The following is a 19,694-nucleotide window of genomic DNA, read 5'->3' on the forward strand; positions in this document are numbered from 1 at the left end:
CTGTATTGCTAGGAATTTCTTGTACACAAACACTTGTACAAATCCTCAAAGATATTTGATTTGGCATTATTCCCATAATATGTTAATTTTTGTTGTTATTATTTGCCTGTTTGGTTTAACAAGGGATATGGCTTAAAAGTTGTTGATGGATAAAAGGAAAAAAAAGTTGTTGATGGATGGAAATAGCAATGTCCCCACCCTACTGGCCCCCACCAATGTATCCATGGTATCTCAGCATTGGATACTGGTGAGTGGAGCTGGGCAGCACCCTCCCTTATGAATCCAGTTGCATCCATAAATTTACATAGGAGCAGACTCAGGAGCAGATGAGCCTCCTGGGGACAGGGAAAGAGGTTGGGACTCAGACTCCTCATTAAAGATTCAAGTTATTGCAGTGTATACGATGAACTAAAGAGACCACCCCCACAAGAGACCCACTGAGGTCAGAAGACAAGGAAGGACACTGGGAGTTCCAGATAGGAAATGTGCCCTAAAGAAGAGGGAAGTTTAGACCAGTGTCCTGAAATCAGTATTAGGGTTTAGCTTATCGGAACCTAAGGCACAGAAATAACACTGAAACTCTTTCATGCTTACTCACTTTGCTACCACGGGTCTCTTTAGTGGGAATTCACTGTGTGTGTGTGGAGGGACAGAGCTGTATCATTGAGAGGTACTTGGTCACCAGGTCCCTCTGCTGGGGGACCCTCCTCATTACTCCTGACAGGGCAGATGCATTCCTTAGCTTGGGCAAATCAGCAGAGAAGCTTTTGTGAACTCTCCAGTCAGCAGACAAATGACAGGGGTCTGTCTTATAGACGGGGACAACGGCCCTGGGAATTCTCTGGGCTATCTGGAGGGAAATCTTGACTTTCCTGCCAACTTGGCAAGGAGGAGAGAGAAATCACTGTAACTGGCATATCAATGACATATTTTCTAGGCTTTTGGGGGTTCATAGCATATCCAAAATAATCACAGCATCAGAAACTGGAAACAACCCATATGACGTGATAGTATGTTATGCAGCGGTTTCCCAAAATCTGGTTTTTAATAGAGAAAAATTATCACTTTTCACTATTATGTAGAAACGACAAGTTTTACAATACAAGCTTAATCTTACATATATCAATATATGTATATATAAAGAAAATTTATTTCTATCTATATATATGCCTATAAAAAAGACTGGAAGGAAGTATATGAAGGGTTCAATAAATTATTTCTGGATATTGTTGGGAATGTTTATTTTCTTTATTACGTTTTCCAAATTTTCTAATGTCTATACTGAATATATATTACGTATTATTTATAATCAGAAAAACAATTTTGTAAAAGGAACATTATTATAAATAAAGTTGCTCTTTAAATAAAGCAAAAAATGTATTTAGAGACAAGGAAAGAAAACCAACATTTATTTCATGGCTACCATGTCCCAGACCACCACACCAGATATTTATATATGTCAGCTCTGTTAAAACTACCTTCACCCATGCTCACCCTCTGGGAGTAGCAGGAGGCTTAGTTTGAGGATTGGGTCAGTGGGTCAAACCCACCCAAGGAAGGAGTTTTTTCTCAAGAGCTGGGAAGCCCTTTCTTCCTCCTCCCAAGCAGCTGGCCATCTGTCCACCAACCAGATCCTTCTCTTTGCCTTGGGTAAAATATCCATCACTGGGCAGGGAAGAGGGCAGAGCTGTGGCTCACTGAAAATTTGACTGAAGCAGATATCGGAGGCCAAGCCCTGCCCCGATTGAAAGTGTAGAGTATGGGAGGGGGCTTGAAACTGTAGAGTATGGGAGGTAAATTCAGGTATAAAAAGGGCTGTCAAGCACGAAAAAGGGTTGGACTAATATTGTGTCTGACCTGATGGTGGAAACAGGGCCTTTCTGAGTGGATCGATTTGACCTTGGTGTAAGAAAGAACTTAGTCACTTGGAAGGTAATAAGCTTCCATTCTTGGAATTATGCTAAGGGTCATTGCCTGGAAGGTACGGAGGAGAGTCCTACACTGGGCAAGGGGGTGGCTCTGGAATCCTGATGCTCTGTCCCAGCTTTGAGAGTCTGTTACTCTCTATCCCACCAGGCCCCAGATTCAGAGGACAGCTTGCTCACCCCATTGGCAGCTGGGAGCAGCTGTGGGAGAGGTCTTCCGGAGGCCAGGCCCACCTTTGTTGCCAAAGAGGCAAGTGGCTCTCACAGTGGGAACTTTGCTAGGCAGAGAGGAGGGAACAGGGCAGGGCCAGCCTGGCCTGGTGAGGGAAATACATGGGGAAGGCGGGCCTTTGGGCATCCGTAGGTTAGTCTGCCTTTCTCAGAACTAGCTGTGGAACTCATCTCTCGGGGCAAGTCTGATGCAAACATGGAGTCTCTGGTCCTGGGTGGCTCCCACGTGCTGACGGACCCACCCTCGCAAATGGTAGGTATTTAGGGAGCACTTGCAGCATGGCGGTGGAGGATACGGAAAAAAACAACCACAAACCAAAGAGGACAGTGACAAAAAGCATACAACAACAAAAGTTCATGGCAAGACCCATAAGACAGATGTAGAGGAAAGAGCTGAAGATCCGGAGTTAGAGAGACCTGAATTTGTATCTTGGCTCTGGCACTTACTGGGGCAGCATTCAGCAATTGCTCTCTCTCTCTCTCTGAAACTCACCATCTGTAAAATGGGGTTAACAGTACTGATTTCATAGGATTGTTGCAAAGATTATATACTGTAGATACATCAACACTGTATATACACATCTGGCACACAGAAGCTGGCATGTCATAGACCTTAATAAATTGTCACGGTTGCTGTTATACTTTTTGCCACAGGACAAATAAATTGAAAAGAACTAACTGTAAGTGAACTTGGAAGGCAAAGAGCCTCAAGGTTGGCATGGGTTGGAGAAGTCAGCGAAAGCTTAGTTCACTGACGACAGAGACTTTTGAGCACCTCCTGACTGCTAGGCACCATGCTATAGGTTCTGAGTATCACAATCAACGTGGTGCCTGCTCTTGGGAAGCTTCTAGTGAAGTAGCTTTGAAAGAAAACAATTTCTAACCTTCAACTGTGATGTGTATCAGGAAGGAAAAGAACAGGATGCTGTGAAAGGCAGGAACAGATTCTGATTTGGGGAGAAGTCAGGGGTGACCTCCCAGAGGAAACAGCCTTGAAGCTAAAGCCTATAGGAAAATTGGGGGTAGCAACATGTGGGCTGTCGGGAGAGACCCCCAGGCTGAAGGTATAGCAGTGCAGCACTCTGAGGGGTGGAAAAGGCCAGCGTGTTCAGCACCTGTGTCTGGGGCACAGTGAGGAAGGAGTGATGAGGTCAGAGATGTCTGGGGAGGTGGATCACATGAGGTCTTGGAAGCCATGGTCAGGATTTGGGATTTTATCTTAAGAAATTGGATGCCACCAAAGGGTATTAAGCAGGGAAGTGATGTGAAATGAGGTCATCTGGCTGCTGGGTGGGGAAAGAATTGGGCAGGACCGGAACAGGAAGATGTGTTGTAGTGGCTCAGATGGCAAACAAATGGTCACTTGGGCCAGGGTGGGGTGTGGGCAGAGAAGGAAGAAGTGATGGACTTGAGGGGTATTTCTGAGCAGAACCTACACGGCATGGTGATAGATTAGATATGAGCGCATTCAGTGGGCTTCAGTGACGCGGCAGGTGTGGTGCACAGGGCTGGTCTTGAAGGGAAGCCATCAAGAGCCAACATAGAGGCTGGTGGGGAGTCTTGTGGGGCTGAGCCTTGAGTTGGGGGCAAGTTTTGGAAAGGTGGTAGTTGGGGAAGGGATAGACTCTGGGCCAGGAGGCAGCAGAATTGGGGAAAGAGGTAGGAATGAGCTTGCCTCACACCATGTGGGTGGCACAGAGTAGGGTGAGCCCTGCTGGGAGGGAAGGGCATGAGCTGGGGGCCGAGAGTGTGAAACCAGGAGGGTGGGGTGGGGTGGAGCCCCTGGAGCGGGTGGCGGCTGCCTCCCATGAGATGCGAGAGATAGTGGGGAGCTGTTAGGTTCTCAGGCCAGCAGCCAGCCACCCAGGCAGCCCTGGCACTCCACAGCAGGGCTGGGGGATGAGAAGGCACAAACAAGCCTCGGCAGAGTCTGAGAGTATTTACTGACCACCTACTCTGTGCTCAGAAAGATAACAGGATGGGACGTTTATGGGAAAAGTCTCTTGGCTCCCGGATGCTACTTTCTCAATGGTTCCTTCTTCCCCTTCGCTCTGTCTCTTTATCCTTTGGAGATCTCGTCCAGCTCCATAGCTTAAAAACCTTCTACATTCTGCTTTATGATTTCAAACAGATTTCCTCCTCAACCTGTCTCCCGAGTTCCAGACTTGTATTTTCAGTGACGCACCTGACGGCTCTGCTTGGATGTGAATCTCACCCAGACTCCTCCACCCCAACCCATTTCTTTCTTAGCTGAGTTAGGGGTATTTCCCAGTTATTAAGGCGAAAACCCACTAGGCATCTGTGATTCCTCATTCCGTATCCAGTCTATCCACAAGTCCTGTAAATTCTACCTCCAGGAAATCCAGAATCCATCCACTCCGACTGTCCACTGCTACCACCCCAATCAAGCCACCCCCGTTTCTCTCTGGGCCACAGCAAACGCCTCCTCACTTGGCCCACGTTTCCCCTCTGGCCCCCAGGCAATCCCTGCCCCACAGACCAGACAAAGGATGCAGGTAAAACATAAAACAGATCAAGTCAGTCCTCAGATTAAATCCCTCTACGGGCTCCCCCTGTGTTTTGGAACAAAATCAAAGCTACTTTCTGCAGCATCCGGCCCAGCATAAGGCACTGATTTCACCTCCCACTGCTCTCTTCCTCGCGTCCCCTGCTCTCTGCTCTCCAATCACCCTGGCTTTCTCTCTGTTTCTAGAACAAAAAAATCTTGTGTCCACCTCAGGCCCTTTGCACTTAGAATGTGCTCTTTCTGGAACACTTGACATCCATCCCCTCATCATTCGGATCTTAGTTCAAATGTCATCCTCTTCTGATGTTCCCTCCCTGCTGCCTGTCACTTGCTGTCACATTTGGTTCTAATATCAGAAATAGTCAGATATTTATTTACTGTCTGTCTTCCCCATTGAAAGGTAAGTTTCACAAGAGCTGGATCTTGCCTGACTGCTCAGTGCTCTATCTCCCACTCCTAGAACAATACTAGGCACATAGTGGGAGCTCAGTCAATATTTGTTCCATGAATGAAACATCTTTGGATGTGGTTCCAGGTGTTCTTAAGGGAGCGTGACAAGCCACATGAGGAATTATCTAAGAACACAGGCAGGAGATGCTAACTCCTACATAGGGCAGGAGACAAAGTGATTCACATGTAATTTAAGCTGCTATCTGCTTTAGTGTTACTGGATGACAAGATGCTACCCAATAATGGGAACCTTCAACTGGCCCTAGAAAAGACAAAGGCCTGATCCATAGGGGTGGTCCTGGAGGGAACCCTTCAAAGACCAACATGGAGGGCAGATGAGGAACTATTTGAAGACTGGTAAGTGTCTCAGTCCATTTTATGCTGCTGTAACAGAATAGCTGAGGCTGGATGATTTATAAAGAACAGAAATCTATTTATTTTTTAAAAAATGTTTTGGCAGGTAGAGATAGGGTGTCACTATGTTGACCAGGCTGAACTCCTGACCTCGAGTGATGACCCTGTCTTGGCCTCTCACAGTGCTGGGATGATGGGTGTGACCCACAGCACCTGACCAAGAACAGAGACTATTTCTTAAAGCTCCAGAGGCAGGGAAGTCCAAGGTCAAGAGGTCTGCATCTGGCAAGGGCCTTCTTGCTGTGTCATCCTATGGTGGAGAGCAAAAGGACAAGACAGCACAAGAGAGATCCATAGGGTGCCAAACTCACTTTTATAACATCCTGCTCTCTCAGTAACTCACTCTCATGATAATGACATGAATTCATACACGTGGGCAGTGGACTCATGACCGAATCCCCTCCTAAAGGTCCCACCTCTCAACACTGTTGCATTGGGGATTGAGTTTCTAATACGTGAACTTTGGGAGCCATATTCAGACCCTAGCAGTGGGTCCTGCAGCTCCCTCAAAATCTGCCATGTAAGTAATCGAAGATTCCACTGTTACCCAATGTGAGCCCACACGCCCCCATTCATACCTATATACACACCCTCTTGCAGAGCTGGTGGTAACTCTTTTTATCACATTCAGATATTTCACAAATGTCTCAGGGAATGACCAAGTGACCAGTCTCTGAGAAATTCCACAGACATTTGCAAAAATAAAACACCTATAAAAACTGTCATTTCATCGTAAAAATCTTAATAAATTTTGGTGCATATATGTACACAGTAGAATATTATTTAGCCATTAAAATGATACAAAGTTTAAATAGCAAGATAGAAAATATTCATGACTATAGTTTTATGCTAACCCCACTCCAGCATAGATATGGCATAAATATTACAGCATATCATTATGCACTGCATAATGACGTTTTGGTTAACAATGGACCACATATAGGATGGTGGTCCTATGAGATCAGAATGCCCTATTTTTACTGTAGCCTTTCTGTATTTAGATACATTTAGGTATACAAATACTTACTGTGCTACAATTGCCTACAGTGTGCAGTATAGCAACAGGCTATACAGGTTTGCAGCCTAGATCAACAGGCTACCCCATATAACCTAGGCGTGTAGTGAGCTATGCCATCTAGGTTTGTGCGTACACTCTGTGATGTTTGCAAAATGACAAAATTGCCTAACGATGCATTTCTCAGAACATGTCCCTCTTGTTAAGCAACACATGACTGTAGTTATCATATTGGTTAATGGGATTTTATTGGATTTGCCCTTTATGTTTTCCAAATATTTTTAGAAATTACTTTACATTGGTTGGGCACAGTGGCTCCCACCTGTAATCCCAGCACTTTGGGAGGCTGAGGTGGGTGGATCACCTGAGGTCAGGAGTTCGAGACCAGCCTGACCAACATGGAGAAACCCTGTCTCTACTAAAAATACAAAATTAGCCAGGCGTGGTGGTGCACACCTGTAATCCCAGCTACTTGGGAGGCTGAGGCAGGAGAATTGTTTGAATCCAGGAGGCGGAGGTTGTGGTGAGCTGAGATTGCACCATTGCACTCCAGCCTGGGAAACGAGAGTGAAACTCTGGAAAGAAAGAAAGAAAGAAAGGAAAGAAAGAAAAGGAAGGAAGGAAGGAAATAAGTTTGCACATACCGAAGTTAAAATATTAAAATTAAAAACAATGTCTTTTTTGCTTGTCTGTATTCCAGTCATGTGGGTCTTTCGGCTCTCCCCTCAAGCAGCTGGAGAAACAGTAGGGGGCCATGGGCACAGCCTCATGTGTGCAATGTGACAGGCATGGGGATGACAGGCGCAGAGGGAGAAATCATGGTAAAGTCACAGTGATAACAGTGACAGCAAGCCACCTTGCTCCAGCTTCATACGCCACAGGCACTATGCTAAGCATGTTGTGTACTCTGCACCTCATTTTCCCCACAGAGGGAGGAACTGAAGTTCCAAGAGGTTAAGGAGCTTGTCTGAGGTAGCAGGGCTGGCAAATGACAGAGCAAGGGATCGAACTGGGAGTAACTCCAGAGCCCGTGCTCTTAACCACTTGAATGAGGCCAACAATTTCACAAATATTAAGCCATTATGTTTTCATTGCTCCCACAGCCTTTCAGCTGCCACCTCTAGGTGTGAGTCAGGAGGCTGAAGATCCCAGGGCAGGCAAGGGCAGGCCATTGACCTTGTTAGTGAGGCAGTAGGGGAGAGAGCTCACCCCAGTTCCCATCCCCCTCCAGAGTATCAACAGCAGGCCCGCCCATGAGACACACTGACGTCTAGAACAGAGGCAGGGTCAGGAAGAGGAAGGGGAGAAACACCTGGTCACCGAAGACTAGAGGACTGCAGAATATATGCTCTTTGGGAAGGGTGGGATAGCGTGGGGGAGAGAAAGGAGGGAAACCCTGGGGCTGGCCTTTTGAGTCCTCTTCACATGTGACTCTGGGAAGTGTCACTGGCAGAGGCCCGAGCCTCCAGTCCACCTGGTTAAGGGATGGAGCGGTGTTCTCGTGACCGGGTCATCCCCAAGCAGCCCTCAGTTACCTGTGTGGTGGACGCTGCGGTAGGTATGAAGTGGGACCTTCTGGATCCAGACAAGGTGACCCCATGGTTGAGGGTCAGGATGGAGTTTCCAGGACAGAAGTCAGACAGAAGGAGGCAGAGGCCAGACGGGTCCATAGGAGGTGAGGGGACCTTGGCCAGTGCTTCCTGTGAGCCAGGCCTTGGCTGGCAGGAGGAAGTGAGGCTCACTTCCTCCAGAGCTCAGCCTGGTGCCACTGCTAAGACCATAGCAGCCAGAGGGGCACAGGAACGCCGCCACCTCTCAAAATCACTGGGAGCCTCCCAGAAGCTCACACGCCCACTCAGAGGAGAAGCTGCACGAGGCCGACCTGGATCACCTGATGATTACCTTCAGATGCTGTTGATTCTGTAGCCCACTCAACTTACCAGATGGAACTTATGTATTCACTAATAGGTGGGGTTTGCGAGGCAAGCCAGATCTCTGCGCTCCCGCCAACTCTCTGTGAGTTGCATGGAATTACACTCATGACCCTGGTAGGCCACTATGCTAGACGGCACGGTTTGAGCGCTTGTGTGACAGGCACTCTGCTAGGTGTTTCACGTGCATGGTCTTCTTCACGCTTCTCAGCATGATATTGACAACTATCTTCCATCTCAGCCTGCCCATGAGACTAGCTCTGTGGCCTTGGGCAAGTTCCTTGACCTGTCTGAGCTTCCATTTTTTCATCAAATGCAGATACTGATTCCTGCCTAGCAGTGTCAGGTGCATAGAATATACTCAGTAAAAGGTCACTACTGTTGTTAACAGTTCTTTTATGCACAGAGGGAGGTAAGGACAGAGAGGTGATGGCAGCGGGGTAAAGGGACTCCTCTAGAGAGAAAGAAATTAACAAAACCACAACCTGCAGGAATGCAGGTGATCCTATTCCGAGTCAGGAAAGTGAGGGTAAAATTTAAGGGGCCAGGCACCTCCTCCCAGGAACACAGACATACCTGAGAGCCCCAAGGGGCCATGGGATGGAAAGGTGGGAGATCGGGAGTTTCCAGGTCCTGTGTATCCTGGACCTCACTGAAATTTCTTCCTGACTTGCTGCCTTCTTCATCCTTTTGTGGGTTCTGTGGGACAAACACATTAGTTCCCAGGCCAGGACAGCCTTCCGAGGACTGGAGACTCATCCCAGCCTCCTCGCCGGGGCTCAGGACAGGCTGTGTGGAGCTGAGGCTGGTCCTCAAAGCGAGGTGTTGTTGGAACCTGGGGGACTTTCAAGGGAGTTTTGTGCGAAAGGGAAGCAATGCCATCAGACTCCTCCTGCAGCTCAGCCAGAATGAATTATTAAGGAGCTGAAGGAAGCCAGGGCTTAACTAAAGGAGCCCCACGTCTATCTCTTTGAATATTTCAAACAATCTGGGCCTATTTTGTGGAGAGAAATTTCTTGCTCTGCCTGAAAGACAAGCAGTATCTCTCTAGCACTACACTCGCAGAGGGCAGTTCTCCGTCAAGGGAGGCCTGCGTTTCACGGCTGGGATCCAGGCTCAGAGAAAGCTTCTTACTGCTCCAAAGCTATTTTTAAAGTGTGAAACTCAATATGTCAGTGGCAGAGGGAGGGAGAGAGGGTGAGGGGTGAAATGGCTGAGGCCATCCAGGTCCCTGAAGGAATCTCACTTTCCTGGGAAGCTGAAGTCACTCATTTGGCTCTTGCCTGACACCCCCAGATCTCTATTTTAAACCCTGAAAATAAATACCTAGCCTTGTGTTCAGAGCTGATGGTGGGGCCATGAGCCAGAATAGAATGTGATCATTTACTTTGCCCCTCTTTGGTTTAATAGATGCTGTGCCTGGTAGCTTAGTTCCATGTTAGTTCCATCCTAGTTTCATGTTAAAAACAAAAATTAAAAAAATTAAGAACCTGTCTTTGTGTTCTGTTTACAACTGTTTATTTTTATTTTTTATTTTTTAAATTTATTTATTGTACTTTAAGTTCTGGGGTACATGTGCAGATCGTGCAGGTTTGTTACATAGGTATACACGTGCCATGGTGGTGGTTTGCTGCATCCATCAGCCCATCATCTACATTAGGTATTTCTCCTAATGCTATCCCACCCCAATCCCCCCACCCCCTTCTATTCTTCCCCTAACCCCCCATCCCCCAGGCCCTGGAGTGTGATGTTCCCCTCCCTGTGTCCATGTGTTCTCATTGTTCAACACCCACTTTTGAGAACATGTTGTGTTTGGTTTTCTGTTCTTGTGTCAGTTTGCTGAGAATGATGGTTTCCAGTTTCATCCATGTCCCTGCAAAGGATGTGAACTCATCATTTTTTATGGCTGCGTAGTATTCCATGGTGTATATGTGCCACATTTTCTTTATCCAGTCTATCACTGATGAGCATTTGGGTTGGTTCCAAGTCTTTGTTACTGTGAATGTGCCACAATAAACATACGTGTGCATGTCTTTATAATAGGATGATTTATAATCCTTTGGGTATATACCCAGTAATGGGGTTGCTGGGTCAAATGATATTTCTATTTCTAGGTCCTTGAGGAATCACCACACTGTCTTGAATTAATTACACTCCCACCAACAGTGTAAAAGCGTTCCTGTTTCTCCACATTCTCTCCAGCATCTGTTGTTTACGACTGTTTTTAACGTACGTTCAAAATATTCATCTTCCTGTCTTTCTGTGTGCTGGCACTGAGGCACCCACCCTCCTCTCTAGTTGGGAGCGCCCCGCCGTCCCCCTCTCTTTTCTGAGGCTGTGGTTTTCCAGTGGGTGTCTCTGGCCCAAATAGTCCTATCAGAAATGAAGCAACAGGCTGGGTGCAGTGGCTCATGCCTATAATCCTGCACTTTGTGAGGCCAGGGCGAGTGGATTGCTTCAGCTCAGGAGTTTGAGACCAGCCTTGGCAACATGGCAAAACTGGACTCTACTAAAAATACAAAAATTAGCTGGGCATGGTGTTACACGCCTGTAGTCCCAGCTACTTGGGAGGCTGAGGTGTGAGTATCGCTTGAACCCAAGAGGTTGAAGCTGCAGTAAGCCGAGATTGTGCCACTGCACTCCAGCCTGGGTTACAGAACAAGACCCTATCTCAATCAATCAATCAATCCATCAACCAAGCAACAGCCAGACGTATGCTTAGATTGACCAGTCATGTGTTTCAGTAGGAGACGTGTATAAAGTGTCGTTTTTCCTTTTGTGCTATATAGGAAAAAAATAGTTTGAATGGCAGTGCTAATAATGATAAAAATAGTTGTTTGTCAAGCACGCACCTGGTCCCCTTACAAAGCAAAGGCAGTTTGAAATAAAACAATTAAAAGTAAACTTCCAAAATGGAATATACATTGTAAAAATATCGGTTTGAAGTGACTTGGAGAGTTGCTAGATCTCTTCCTGGCATGATGTTTTACAGTTTACAAAGCTCGTTCATTTACGTTTTCCATTTCCTAGGGAACTTGGTCCAGAGGTCTTTACTAGAAGCCAGTCCTGGCAAGTAACTGGGAAAAGGCAACTCTTCATGGAGAAAGTGTGCAGATGCCAGACGCGGCTATAATATTTTATTTTTTATTTTGCCACAAGGGAGAAAGGAAGCTTGATGTTGGAAGGAAAAAAGTTCTGTGCATGGAGATATATAGATACAAAGGTGTTTGAAATCAAACTTCCTTGAAGTCAAAGAGAGAGTTATGTGTAACACCCAGAGTAACTTCTGACTCAAGGTGAACTTTTAGAATGTGAGAGGGAGACCTGGATTAGACTAAATATTGATAGGCGATGGCTTATTATGCAATAAAGACTCTCACTAATCATCAGTTCTTTATCTGATTTCCAGTGAGAATTACTTTAGTGAATAATCAATGCAAAATAAAACCAACACCAGCTAAAATTTCACAAGGTATACTTTGAGAGAATCATATCTTGGGCATAAAAAACTGACCTGGCAAAAAAAACAAAAAAAACCAAAAAAAAACCCAGAGACTTGTTAAGAAATAGTGGCCACCAAAGAAAAGTCACAAAGCTCAAGCTAGAATGGAAAACTGGTGAGGGTTGGTAAATGGAAGTGTATTCTCATTTCTCTACATCTTACCTTGATTAAAATTTAAAAAATAAATACAGAGATCAGAATGGGGTTGTTTAAGACTTCTTTTGGTAGACATGTTTTGGGCTTAGTCAAGGTGAAAGGATGCCCAGGCACTGCCATTCAGAGGTCTCTGCGCTGCTCGGGGGCATCTGGAAGAAGTCTCTTCCTCATGGCTCTGTCCACCCCACCCGTGCAGGTGAGACCCAGAATGGGCACTGCTTTGAGGCAGCTGACCAGTGGGACCCTTAGTCAGGATCTGACCTAGGGCAGCCGGTGGTGGCTGGGGCTGAGGGCTAGGATGAGTGTGGAGGCGGTGGCACAGGAGACCGAGCAGAGGGGGCAGCCTCGCTGGTACACTGGGTGTGGGGCCCGGCAGGGAGGAGCCAGGCTTCCTTTCCCTGTTCTTGGGACATCCTCTCGCCTGTTCTTTCTTCCTGTCCTTGAAGACCCTCCTGTTGCTTACGTCATTATTCTCTCCTGTGGTCCAGACTCCAGGACTTCTCCAAGCCAGGAACTATGGTGACGGATAGACAGCAGACAGGGCGAGAGGGGGGACTTTCCCTGCAGACCCTCAGGAACTTAGTGCCAGAGGAGGGGGCTCTGACTCCCTGACCCGGTGGGCACAATGGCAGGAGCAGACAGAAGTCCTCATGTCATTTCCAGATTTGCGTCAGGGAGTATCTGAATGTGTTTATCCTTTAGAAATGTTTCTAGGGGATGTCTCCAGGCCTCGTAGAGCTTTGTCTCCTGTAAAATTCACCTCCTACATGTTAAAAATAAAAGCCAAGCAAATAATTTCAACCTCAGTCGAAATAACAACTTCAACAAATGTTCTTGCACGGACCACCACATGCCCGGAATCCCTCAAGGGCACCTGGCCACTGATCCTGCCAAATTCTCCCTTCCCTGCCCAGCCTGGCCCTGGGTGGCCCCACTGCTGGTCACTCCTGGAAGAGACTCCACAGGAGTGTTGGGAATGCTGGCCTGGGCACGTTCAGTCAGCATTGCTCCTAATGGAAAGCGCGTTCTGAACTTAAATGTATATACCCTCAAATATTTCCCATGATTCCCGGACCCCCACCCTCACCTTGTGGTGTCATTTCTGCTGTAAGTCCTTCTCCCTCTCTGAGGCAGAGACTGTATTTGAGCAGAGTGCCTGACACATAACAAGGGCTTGGTAAATATTGACAGAAAAGGAAAAATGGAAAGAAGAAAAGGAGGGAGGGAAATAGGAGAGAGGGGAAAGAAAGAAAAGTAAGGCAAGTCCTAGGAAGATTTGCAGAAGTAATGACAGCTTTTTAATTTTTTAATTTTTTATTTTTTGAAGACGTAGTCTCACTCTGTCACCCAGGCTGGAGTTTAATGGTGTGATCTCAACGCACTGCAACCTCCACCCTGGATTCCAAGCGATTCTCCTGTCTCAGCCTACCAAGTAGCTGGGATTACAGGTGTGCACTACCACACCTGGCTCCTTTTTATATTTTTAGTAGAGACGAGATTTCGCCATGTTGGCCAGGCTGGTCTCAAACTCCTGACGTCAAGTGATCCACCCACCTGCACCTCCCAAAGTGTTGGGATTACAGGCGTGAGCCACCAAACCCAGCCAGTAACTACAGCTTTTAATGGTGAAAAACAACAGAGAACAAGCTGAGAAAGCTACAGTGAGGGCTGGAGTGTTTTGCCCTGATGTGTGGCTTTGGCACGTGTATGTTTTAGCTTCTCTCTTTTTTACATCCCTGGGGAAGTTTTAACTTCATTCTGTTAAGCTTAAATGCTTTTATGAGAACTATACTAATTTAATAATCTCTTATCCAGAAAAAGTTTTATGCTAATACCTCAGATGTATTATAGGGAGTAGAATGGAATCTTTTGGGTAAAGGTGGGCTATATACATAATTTTAAAGAAAAGAAAAAGAGAAAAATGTATTTTCTGGAGCAAATTAAACCAATTAATTTCTTGATCTTCTTGATTATTTTTAATAGAATAATATTTAGTGATTTCCAGTTTTGCTGCTTATCTTCATTGGGACCAAGTCTTTTCCACACGCCATGAAATCATACTCACTATGATGGGTTTTACCTTTTTCTTTGTGGCCACTATTTCTTAACAAATCTAATTTTTGCCAGGACAATTTTTTTTGTTCTTAAGATGTGGTTTTTTAAAAGTTTGTCATGTGAGATCTTAGTTGCTGCTTTCCCTTTGCATTGATTATTCACGAGAGTAATGCTCATTGCATTGGATAAAGGACTGACTATTTGTTTTCATTTTTTATTGCAAAAAGAAAAGATAAAGAAAAGACGTTGCATGGTGCGGTTGAAATGTCAGGAAGCTTTGTTACATTAAAGTAGTTGTTTAGAATGTGGAAAAGCCTTCAGATAGAAAAAGAAAAAAGAAAAAAAAAGCATCCTTAGTTTCCAGGGGCAGATTCTTTAATAAGGAAGGATTTTCTCCAGTAAGAAAGGCCCTTCACAAGAAGCAGAGGGAGGAGCCCACACAGGGAAAGGGGTTGCTGGACACCCCGGAGACCTCAAGCTACTTCGGAAGAACTGTCCCACTGGGGCTTAAATTAAAATGTTCAGGTTGGGTCTTGGCACATTTAACTAAGTGTGGAGAGTAATAGTGTGCCTTTGGGTTTTGGAAGCTGAGGACTTACTTAGTGAGCGTTCTATCCTCCTGTAGACTTTCCATTTTAGGAAGTGAATGAGAAAAAAAAATGAACAAATACAAAAAATACACATAGCAATTAATATAGGTTGTTTACACATAGTAACAGTGGTCTGGTCTCATATCAGTGGTATCATAACGGTGACTATGGTCTCCTATCATTAGAAGACTTCTATTCAAGAAAGAAGTATAGTTGGGGACAGTTACTATAAAAAATAAAATCATTTCTTGTTTGTCCCCGGACTGAGCGAGCAAAGCCACCTGCCCCGGCCCAGAGCCTGTGGGTTGTGCTCTGCAAAGCCCTCCCAGTTTCATTCCCAGAGAGGTGGCGAGAAAGGGCAAGCCAGGCAGCAGATGCTGGGGGGTGCGTATCCAGGCTACTGGATCGTCCAGCTCAGCAGGGTGTCCGTGTGTCCTCACCAGTGCTGTGTGACAGGAGCTGGGCATGACAGGAGCCTGCGTGACAGGAGCCAGGTGCCACAGGCCTGTCTGTGTCTCAGCACTGACACCGTGTGGTGCTGAGCAGAAGCAGGCGAGGGGGCCGCTGAAAGCCTTGGCGATGGGAAGTGGTCCCGTTTCCTTTTTTTGGGTTGTTAATCAGCATCCCTGGGAATTTCCTGGTTTTAGCTGATGGGATAAGTACAGGAAGGAAAGGAATACATCTAAGCTCAAACATTGAAGCCTTCAAGACTTAGAAGTCAATTCGATCAAGAATGAGAAAGAATACTATCTCAATGTGAACTCCAGAGTAGGGAGTGAGTGTGTATCATTACCTTGGGGGCTAGTCACCGCCCTGGCATAGACAAAGATGATGTAAAACACCTGTGTCAGGTTGCGAAATCCTCCTGACTGGAGGCGTGCTCGCTCCTTCCTGGATCATGTGGGCTTGCACAGCTCACACTTTCTCCGCCTCCTCTGGCAGCACCTGCTTTAGTAAGTGACTCTGCCATCCACCCAGTTGTGTAATGGATCATCAAGACTCCCTCAGTCATAGGTAGGAGCCAAACTAAACAAGATGAAGCATAAAAAACAATTTACTGGCTTACCTAGCTGGGCAAGAGGCCGAACTAACTCACAGATTCGACACAAGGAAGATTCTGGGAAGTTGAGGAAAACAGACCTGGGATTCGCAGCAGCCAGGGCTCTTTGTCCTGCCCTTGTCTCCTCTGTCCCCCTTCGCCCATTGGCTTATTCTCCACTGATGGGGACACAGCCGCTAGCAGCCTCCCTCCACTGATGAGGACATGGCCCCTGGCAGCCCAGGTTCAGCCACCCCAACATCAAGGGAGAAGTTTTTTCAACAGGAATTTTTAGGAATCTTTATAACAGAGAAGGGCTCAGATGGCTTTGCTCAAGTTAGGTGTCTGGCCCCCGAGACAATCCCCAGTGGCAAGGAGATGACATACTGAGATAGGCCAGTCCTGGTCACACCCTCTCGCCTGGGGCCGCTGGGCAGGAGTTGTCAAAAGAGAAGGGTGACAGGAACACTTATTTGGCAGGCACAGATCACAGGTTGTGCTCCACTACACAGATGATGACACCCTCAGATTTTTTTTTTTAGTAAACTCTTAAAGCTTGCCATACACACAGAAAACTGCATGGATTATGAATGTGCAGTGTCTATTCACAAGAGCAAAGACATAGAATCAACCTAGGCACCCATCAAAAGTAGATTAGGTTTTAAAATGTGGTATACATACACCATGGAATACTACACAGCCATAAAAAAGATCGTGTCCTTTGCAGCAACATGAATAAAGCTGGAGGCTGTTTTCTTAATTGAATTAATACAGAAACAGAAAACCAAATACTATGTGTTCTTACTTGTAAGTGGCTGACAGAGAGATGGGAAAAATAAACACTGGGTATTCCAAAAGCGGGCAGGGGGAGAAAGCGGGGGAAGGGTGAACAAACTGCCTATTGGGTACTGTGTTTGCTATTGCGTAGAGCTCAAAGCTCAGTATCATGCAATATACCCATGCAACGAACCTGCACATGGACCCCCAGAATCTAAAATTTTTTTAAAAAGAGAAAATAAATAGGTATAGAAATAGCAAAATGTAAGATACTTTTAAGTTCACCTTTCAGAGATAACACTGTTTATTATTGTCTTCAAGAATCTCATTTCTATTTATTTATTTACTTATTTTTTTAGAGACAGAGTCTCTCTGTGTCACCCAGGCTGGAGTGCAGTGGTGCAATCATAGCTCTCTGCAGTCTCAAACCCCTTGGTTCAAGCGATCCGCCTGCTTCAGCCTCCCACAGTGCTGGGATTACAGGCATGAGCCAGCATACTTGGCCACGAATCTCATTTTTATAGTGTCACTTTTAAAAAATTAAATAGAAAGTATGCTGCATAAAGAAAAAAATGCTCAGCTTCACAAAGTTTCCCTTTTGAATACACCTATGTAAAAGCATCCTGATGGAGAATCAGAACGCCACCAGCATCCTAGAAACCCTCCTTGGCTTCTTTCCAATCATGGCGCTCCTGTCTTCCAAAGGTAAACGCTATCCTGATTTCTGCTACTGTGATTAGTTTGATCAATTTTGGAACTTCATACCAATGCAGTCGTTCAATATTTCATTCTTTCATGTCTTGCTTCTTACATTCAACATTACGTTTATGAAACCCATCCATACTGTGTGTAATACAGAGTGTTTGTTTTTACAGCTGCATAATATTCAATTGCATGAATACACCGAACTTGATTTGGCCATTTTATTGTTGATGGACACCCTAGCCATGAAGAGGAAAATCCCAAGTGCCATTGGGTTGTGACAGTACCGTGAGAGACTGCACCTAAGCGTTTATCTCTTTGAATTTTTTAAATCATGTCCTTTGAATATATGTGTAAATGCTGTCTGTTAATTAATATATAAGGTTGCTGTATGAGTTTAAAGGGTATTTCAGCCAAGTGCAGAGGTTGATGCCTGTAATCCCAGCACTTTGGGAGGCCGAGGCAGAAGGATTGCTTGAGCCCAAGAGTTCGTTTGGGGCATGTTGTACCAGTGGCTGGGATTCATGTGGGTGTCTTCTCCATCTCTCTGTGCCCAGGCAGTGTCAGGCTGGCATGCTCTCTGTCACTTCCTGGCTGCTCATGACCAGGTGGCAGGTAGGATAACCATCTTGCCCTGCTTTGCCCAGGACCTTCTCCGTTTTTGCACTGAAAGTCTCCCATCTCAGGAATTCCCTTGGCTCCAAGCAAGCTGCCTTTTCCCCTCAATCTTGGCAAGTCAGGCCCAAGTCGCACCACAGATTCAGCTGTCCTAGATCCTGTGAGAGGACGAGAAACTCATTAGGCCTCCTGGCTTGTGATACATTGGCCAATCCAGCAAACCAGAGCTCTGCGTTGGGATTAAGGATTAACAGGGGCTTGTCCTGCCCGTGAAAATAGGCTTGGCAGCACGTGGGGTAGCCCAGCATGTGACTTCTGCAGGCAGATGGCCTGGATTCGGATCCTGGCTCCACCTCCGGCTGGCTCTGTGGCCTTGAGCAGGTCATTTCACCAACCTTAGCTCAGAACCTAAGCCTTAGCACAGTACATACCTCACTGGGGCTGTTGTGAAAACTCAATGTGAAAATGCAGATGCTTAGAAGCATTCAGCCCACAGGTCATGCTCCACAAATGACAGCCATTGCCATTCCCTTTGTTCCTTGAGCTACCAAGTAACCTCCCAAGTTCTGATCCTAAGACTTAGTTATTTTTATTATGAAGTGGTTCATAAATACAAAGGTATATATACCACATATTCACATACAAAACGTGAAGAGTAACAAAATATATACCCATGTACTCAAACGCCCTCTCCCTCTGCTTAAAATAGAATATTACCAACCAGGCACAGTGGCTCACATGTGTAATCCAGCAGTTTGGGAGGTCAAGGCAGGAGGATCGCTTGAGCACAAATGTTTGAAACCAGCCTGGGCAACATGGTGACACCCCATCTCTACAAAAAATACAAAAATTAGCAAGGGTGTGGTGGTGTGCGCCTGTGGTTCCAGCTACTTGGAAGGTTGATGTGGGAGATTGCTTGAGCCTGGGAGGCAGAGGTTTAAGTGAGCTGAGATCATGCCACTGCACTCTAGCCTGGGTGACAGAGGGAGACCCTGACTTAAAAAAAGAAAAAAGAAGAAGAAGGCTTTGCTTTTGTATCCCTCTGTAGTCATAACATTCCCTGTAATGATAACAGCCAATCTGAATTTTGTGTTTGTCATTTCCTCACTTTTTGTTATACGTTTACTCCATATGTATGTATCCCTAATAATGTATTGTTATGTTTGAGATATTTGGGTCCTGATCCAAATGCAGTCATACTTATTTTCTTTTTTCACTCAACATTGTGTTTTTGAGATTCATCGACGTTCACGTATGAAGCCATAGTTCATTATTTTTCCTTGCTTACAGTATTCCACTGCTTGAATGTGTGGTCATTCATTTATCTGTTCCCCTGGCAAACGGTGCCACCACAAACACTTTCGTAGGTTTCCTGGTGCACGCGTGCACAAATTACAGGATCAATCTAATCCCAAGTCTTCACTGCTGGCTCAGTGGCAAAGGCCTGCCATCTGGTTTGGTTTTCCTTGTGACCAGAATTCTGAGTCCAACATTCTCTGCTCCATCAAATCTTTTTCTGGGCTGGGCATGGTGGCTCACACCTGTAATCCTAGCACCTTGGGAGGCCAAGACAGGCAAATCACCTGAGATTGGGAGTTCGAGACCAGCCTGACCAACATGGAGAAACCTGTCTCTACTAAAAATACAAAATTTAGCCGGGTGTGGTGGCACATGTCTGTAATCCTAGCTACTCAGGGGGCTGAGGCAGGAGAATCGCTTGAACCTGGGAGGCAGAGGTTGCGGTGAGCCAAGATCGCACCAT

At 45.9% G+C, this 19,694-nt stretch overlaps 1 protein-coding gene across 1 annotated transcript in view; it reads right to left on the reverse strand.

Moving 5' to 3' along the window:
* The window catches only part of PLA2G4E (phospholipase A2 group IVE), a 67,057-nt gene extending 57,498 nt beyond the window's left edge, over positions 1-9,559 (reverse strand). The window contains exon 1 of the mRNA XM_012462424.2: positions 9,070-9,559. Coding sequence (XP_012317847.2) covers positions 9,070-9,252 — 183 coding nt within the window. The 5' untranslated portion in view covers positions 9,253-9,559. The remainder of the gene's footprint in view (positions 1-9,069) is intronic.
* Positions 9,560-19,694: the final 10,135 nt, after the last annotated feature.

Source organism: Aotus nancymaae, unplaced genomic scaffold, assembly GCF_030222135.1.
Source record: "Aotus nancymaae isolate 86718 unplaced genomic scaffold, 86718_ANA_hifiasm-v0.15.2.pri h1tg000011l, whole genome shotgun sequence".
NCBI lineage: Eukaryota > Metazoa > Chordata > Mammalia > Primates > Aotidae > Aotus > Aotus nancymaae.